The 6650-nt window shown below is 49.7% G+C and overlaps 1 protein-coding gene across 1 annotated transcript in view; it reads left to right on the plus strand.

The window, feature by feature from the left end:
• Positions 1-6650, plus strand: part of LOC106898586 (alpha-actinin-4-like) — an 11855-nt gene that overhangs the window by 4228 nt on the left and 977 nt on the right. The window contains exons 6-8 of the mRNA XM_014959894.1: positions 43-123; positions 2567-2632; positions 6469-6627. Coding sequence (XP_014815380.1) covers positions 43-123; positions 2567-2632; positions 6469-6627 — 306 coding nt within the window. The remainder of the gene's footprint in view (positions 1-42; positions 124-2566; positions 2633-6468; positions 6628-6650) is intronic.

The following is a 6650-nucleotide window of genomic DNA, read 5'->3' on the forward strand; positions in this document are numbered from 1 at the left end:
CGGGGCTGATGGGGTGTCTCTGTGTCCCCCCAAAACCTCCAGGACCACGGGGGGGCGCTGGGCCCCGAGGAGTTCAAGGCCTGTCTCATCAGCCTGGGCTACGACGTGGAGAACGACCGGCAGGTACCGCGGGCGCTCCCTCATCTTCCTCTTCCTCCTCTTCCTCCCTCCTCTTCCTCCTTCATCTTCCTCCTTCCTCCTTCATCTTCCTCCTTCCTCCCTCGTCTTCATCTTCCTCCCTCGTCTTCGTCTTCCTCCTCCTCCTCATCTCTTTGTCTTCCTCCTTCGTCTTCCTTCGTCTTCCTCCTTTGTCTTCCTTCTCCTCATCCCTTCCTCTTCCTCCTTCGTCTTCCTCTTCCTCCTTCCTCCTCCTCATCCCTTCGTCTTCCTCCTCCTCCCTCGTCTTCCTCTTCCTCCTCCCTCGTCTTCCTCCCCTTCCTTCGTCTTCCTCCTCCCCATCCCTTCGTCTTCCTCCCTCGTCTTCCTCCCCTTCCTTCGTCTTCCTCCTCCCCATCCCTTCGTCTTCCTCCCTCGTCTTCCTCCCCCTCCCTCGTCTTCCTCCTCCCCATCTCTTTGTCTTCCTCCTCCCCATCCCCTCGTCTCTTCCTCCCCTCGTCTCTTCCTCCCTCCTCTTCCTCCCCCGTCTTCCTCCCCTTTCTTTGTCTTCCTCCTTCGTCTTCCTCTTCCTCCCTCGTCTTCCTCCCCTTCCTTCGTCTTCCTCCTCCCCATCCCTTCATCTTCCTCCTTCCTCCCCTTCCTTCGTCTTCCTCCTTCGTCTTCCTCCTTCGTCTTCCTCCTTCGTCTTCCTCCTTCGTCTTCCTCCTTCGTCTTCCTCCTTCGTCTTCCTCCTTCGTCTTCCTCCTTCGTCTTCCTCCTTCGTCTTCCTCCTTCGTCTTCCTCCTCCTCCCTCGTCTTCCTCCCCCTCCCTTCATCTTCCTCCCCTCTCGTCTCTTCCTCCCTTGTCTTCCTCCTTCCTTCCCTCCCTTCGTCTTCCTCCCTCATCTTCGTCTTCCTCCCTCGTCTTCCTCTTCCTCCTCCCTCATCTTCCTCCCCTTCCTTTGTCTTCTTCGTCTTCCTTTGCCCCTCCCTTCATCTTCCTCCCCTCTCGTCTCTTCCTCCCTTGTCTTCCTCCTTCCTTCCCTCCCTTCGTCTTCCTCCCTCATCTTCGTCTTCCTCCCTCGTCTTCCTCTTCCTCCTCCCTCATCTTCCTCCCCTTCCTTTGTCTTCTTCGTCTTCCTTTGTCTTCCTCCTCCCCATCTCTTTGTCGTCTTCCTCCCTCCTCTTCCTCCCTCATCTTCCTCCCCTTCCTTTGTCTTCTTCGTCTTCCTTTGTCTTCCTCCTCCCCATCTCTTTGTCGTCTTCCTCCCTCCTCTTCCTCCCTCATCTTCCTCCCCTTCCTTTGTCTTCTTCGTCTTCCTTTGTCTTCCTCCTCCCCATCTCTTTGTCGTCTTCCTCCCTCCTCTTCCTCCCTCATCTTCCTCCCCTTCCTTTGTCTTCTTCGTCTTCCTTTGTCTTCCTCCTCCCCATCTCTTTGTCGTCTTCCTCCCTCCTCTTCCTCCCTCATCTTCCTCCTTCCTCCGCCTCCTTCATCCTCCTCCTCCCCCTCCCTCGTCTTCCTCCCTCGTCTTCCTCCCTCGTCTTCCTCCCTCGTCTTCCTCCCTCGTCTTCCTCCCTCGTCTTCCTCCCTCGTCTTCCTCCCTCGTCTTCCTCCCTCGTCTTCCTCCCTCGTCTTCCTCCCTCGTCTTCCTCCCTCGTCTTCCTCCCTCGTCTTCCTCCCTCGTCTTCCTCCCTCGTCTTCCTCCCTCGTCTTCCTCCCTCGTCTTCCTCCCTCGTCTTCCTCCCTCGTCTTCCTCCCTCGTCTTCCTCCCTCGTCTTCCTCCCTCGTCTTCCTCCCTCGTCTTCCTCCCTCGTCTTCCTCCCTCGTCTTCCTCCCTCGTCTTCCTCCCTCGTCTTCCTCCCTCGTCTTCCTCCCTCGTCTTCCTCCCTCGTCTTCCTCCCTCGTCTTCCTCCCTCGTCTTCCTCCTCCCCCTCCCTTCGTCCTCCTTCCTTCCTCCCCCTCCCTCATCTTCTTCCTCCCCATCCCCTTATCTTCCTCCTCCTGGCCATCATCTTCCTCCCTCTCCTTCATCGTCTTCCTCCCCATCCCTTCATCTTCCTCCCCGCTGGATCCTCCCCATCCCCTCATCTTCCTCCTCTCTGGTCATCTCCTTCCTTCTCCTTCTTCATCATCTTCCTCCCTCTCCTCCTTCATCGTCTTCCTCCCCATCCCTCCTCTTCCTCCCCATCCCTCCTCTTCCTCCCCATCCCTCCTCTTCCTCCCCACCTCTCCTCTTCCTCCCCATCCCTCATCTTCCTCCCCATCCCTCATCTTCCTCCCCACCTCCTCATCTTCCTCCCCCCCTCTCGCTGCCGAAACGCCGCCTTTAACCGGATTTCTCTCTTCCCTCCTTCCTCCCTCCTCTTCCTCTCCCTCCTCTTCCTCCCCGCACGCGCTCTCCCACCTTCTCCTTCCTCTTCCTCCTTCCTCTTCCTCCTCCTCCTCCTCCTCTTCCTCCCTCGGGAGCAGAAGCGCGGGGGCGGCGCCGACTCCGAGGAATTCCGGGCTCTGCTTCTCTCCGCGGGATCGGGGCTGGTAACGCCTTTTCTCCCACGTTTACACTTTTTTTTTCCCCTTTTTCTACTTTTTTTTCCTCTTTTCCCCTTTTTTCTACTTTTTTTTCCCCCTTTTTTTATTTTTTTCCCCCTTTTTCTACTCTTTTTCTGTTTTTTCCCCATCGACGGGGGGAGCTGAGGGGGGACCGGGGGGACGGAGCCGCCGCGTCCCAGGATTCGGGGAGAACGGGGAATTGGGAGAGAATCTTGGGGAAAATTGGAGGTTTTTTGGGGGAGAATTGAGAATTGGGAGAATTTTGGGGAAGAATTTTGGGGGAGAATTGAGAATTGGGAGAATTTTAGGGGAGAATTTTGGGGGATAATTGAGAATTGGGAGGATTTTGGGGGAGAATCGAGAATTGGGGGAGAATTGAGAATTGGGAGAATTTTGGGGAAGAATTTTGGGGGGAGAATCAAGAATTGGGAGAATTTTGGGGAAGAATCCTTGGGAGAATCAAGAATTGGGAGAGAATCTCTGGGGAGAATTGAGAGATTTTGGGAAAAATTTTGGGGGAGAATCAAGAATTGGGAGAAATTTGGGGGAGAATTGAGAATTGGGAGAATTTTGGGGGAGAATCGAGAATTGGGAGAGAATCTTTGGGGAGAACTGAGAATTGGGAGAGTTTTGGGGAAGAATTTTGGGGGAGAATCGAGAATTGGGAGAGAATCTTTGGGGAGAATCGAGAATTGGGAGAGAATCTTTGGGGAGAATTGAGAATTGGGAGAATTTTGGGGGAGAATTGAGAATTGGGAGAATTTTGGGGGAGAATCGAGAATTGGGAGAATCTTGGGGGAGGATTGAGAATTGGGAGAATTTTGGGGGAGAATCGAGAATTGGGAGAATTTTGGGGAAGAATTTTGGGGGAGAATTGAGAATTGGGAGAATTTTGGGGGAGAATCGAGAATTGGGAGAATCTCTGGGGACAATTGAGAATTGGGAGAATTTTGGGGGAGAATCAAGGTGTTGGAAAATTTTTGGGGGAGATTTTTTGGGGCAGAATCGAGACGTTGGGAGATCTTGGGGGAGAATCGAGAGGGGAGAATTTTGGGGGAGAATTTTTGGGGAGAATCAAGACATTGGGTGGAAAATTTTTGGGAAGAATCAAGACATTGGGAGAGTTTTGAGGGAGAATTTTTTGGGGAGAATCGAGACATTGGGTGGAAAATTTTTGGGAAGAATTTTTGGGGAGAATCGAGACGTTGGGTGAATTTTGAGGGAGACTTTTTTGGGGGAGAATTTTTGGGGAGAATCAAGACGTCGGGAGATTTTGGGGGAGAATTTTTGGGGAGAATCAAGACGTTGGGAGAATTTGGGGGAGAATTTTTGGGGAGAATCGAGATGGGAGAATTTTGGGGGAAAATCAAGGTGTTGGAAAATTTTTGGGGGAGATTTTTTGGGGCAGAATCGAGACGTTGGGAGATCTTGGGGGAGAATCGAGAGGGGAGAATTTTGGGGGAGAATTTTTGGGGAGAATCAAGACATTGGGTGGAAAATTTTTGGGAAGAATCAAGACATTGGGAGAGTTTTGAGGGAGAATTTTTTGGGGAGAATCGAGACATTGGGTGGAAAATTTTTGGGAAGAATTTTTGGGGAGAATCGAGACGTTGGGTGAATTTTGAGGGAGACTTTTTTGGGGGAGAATTTTTGGGGAGAATCAAGACGTCGGGAGATTTTGGGGGAGAATTTTTGGGGAGAATCAAGACGTTGGGAGAATTTGGGGGAGAATTTTTGGGGAGAATCGAGATGGGAGAATTTTGGGGGAAAATCAAGATGTTGGGAGATTTTGGGGGAGAATTTTTGGGAGAACCAAGACATTGGGAGGAAAATTTTTGGGAAGAATCAAGACATTGGAAAATTTTTTGGGGAGAATTTTTGGGGAAAATCGAGATGGGTGAATTTTGGGGGAGAATTTTTGGGGAGAATCGAGACGTCAGGTGAATTTTGGGGGAGAATTTTTGGGGGGAATCAAGACATTGGATAATTTCTTGGGGAGAATTTTTTTGGGGAGAATCGAGATGGGAGAATTTTGGGGGAGAATTTTTTGGGAGAACCAAGATGTTCGGAGATTTTGGGGGAGAATTTTTGGGGAGAATCGAGATGGGAGAATTTTGGGGGAAAATCAAGATGTTGGGTGAATTTTGGGGGAGAATTTTTGGGAGAACCAAGATGTTGGGTGGAGGATCTTGGGGGAGAATCGAGATGTCGGAAAACTTTTTGGGGAGAATTTTTGGGAAGAATTGAGACGTCGGGAGAATTTTGGGTGAGAATTTTTGGGGAGAATTTTTGGGGAGAATCGAGACAGGAGATTTTTGGGGGAAAATCGAGATGTTGGGTGAATTTTGGGGGAGAATTTTTGGGGAGAATCAAGACATTGGAAAATTTCTTGGGGAGAATTTTTGGGGAGAATCAAGACGTTGGGAGGAAAATTTTTGGGGAGAATTGAGACATTGGGAGATTTTGGGGGAGAATTTTTTGGGGAGAATCGAGACGTTGGGAGAATTTTTGGGGGAGAATCGAGACGTTGGAAAACTTTTTGGGGAGAATCAAGACAGGAGAATTTTGGGGGGAAAATTGAGATGTTGGGAGATTTTGGAGGAAAATTTTGGGGGAGAATTGAGATGTTGGAAAATTTCTTGGGGAGAATTTTTGGGGAGAATCGAGACAGGAGAATTTTGGGGGAAAATCAAGATGTTGGGAGATTTTGGGGAAGAATTTTTGGGAAAAATCGAGACGTTGGGAGAATTTTGGGGGAGAATTTTTGGGGAGAATCGAGACAGGAGAATTTTGGGGGAAAATCAAGATGTTGGGAGATTTTGGGGAAGAATTTTTGGGAAAAATCGAGACGTTGGGAGAATTTTGGGGGAGAATTTTTGGGGAGAATCGAGACAGGAGAATTTTGGGGGAAAATCAAGATGTTGGGAGATTTTGGGGAAGAATTTTTGGGAAAAATCGAGACGTTGGGAGAATTTTGGGGGAGAATTGAGATTTTGGGGGAGAATTTTTGGGGGAAAATCGAGACGTTGGGAGATTTTGGAGGAGAATTTTTGAGGAGAACCAAGATGTTGGGTGGAGGATCTTGGGGGAGAATCGAGATGTCGGAAAACTTTTTGGGGAGAATTTTTGGGAAGAATTGAGACGTCGGGAGAATTTTGGGTGAGAATTTTTGGGGAGAATTTTTGGGGAGAATCGAGACAGGAGATTTTTGGGGGAAAATCGAGATGTTGGGTGAATTTTGGGGGAGAATTTTTGGGGAGAATCAAGACATTGGAAAATTTCTTGGGGAGAATTTTTGGGGAGAATCAAGACGTTGGGAGGAAAATTTTTGGGGAGAATTGAGACATTGGGAGATTTTGGGGGAGAATTTTTGGTGAGAATCGAGACATTGGGAGGAAAATTTTTGGGAAGAATTTTTGGGGAGAATCGAGACGTTGGGTGAATTTTGAGGGAGACTTTTTTGGGGGAGAATTTTTGGGAAGAATTGAGACATTGGGAGAATTTTGGAGGAGAATTTTTGGGGAGAATCAAGACGTCGGGAGATTTTGGGGGAGAATTTTTGGGGAGAATCAAGACGTCGGGAGATTTTGGGGGAGAATTTTTGGGAAAAAATCGAGAGATTGGGAGAATTTTGAGGGAAAATTTTTGGGTAGAACCGAGCCGTCGGAAGACCTCGGCCTAGCATTTAGTTGCGGAGAGGCCTTTGTTTGGGTTGGAAAATCGCTTTGTTGGGCGAATTTTTGGGGTTGGGGTGAGAATTTTTTTTGTTCTTTGATTTTTCCTCCCCAAAATTGCCTAAAATTCCCCCAAAATTCCTTCAGGGGGAGGCGGAATTCCATCGGATCATGAGCCTGGTGGATCCCAACGGCAGCGGCAGCGTCACCTTCCAGGCCTTCATCGACTTCATGTCGCGCGAAACCACCGACACCGACACGGCCGAGCAGGTCATCGCCTCCTTCCGCGTCCTGGCCGGGGACAAGGTGGGCCTTTTTGGGGGAAAAAA

This window comes from Calidris pugnax, unplaced genomic scaffold (assembly GCF_001431845.1).
Source record: "Calidris pugnax isolate Ruff unplaced genomic scaffold, ASM143184v1 scaffold542, whole genome shotgun sequence".
Classification (NCBI taxonomy): Eukaryota; Metazoa; Chordata; class Aves; order Charadriiformes; family Scolopacidae; genus Calidris; species Calidris pugnax.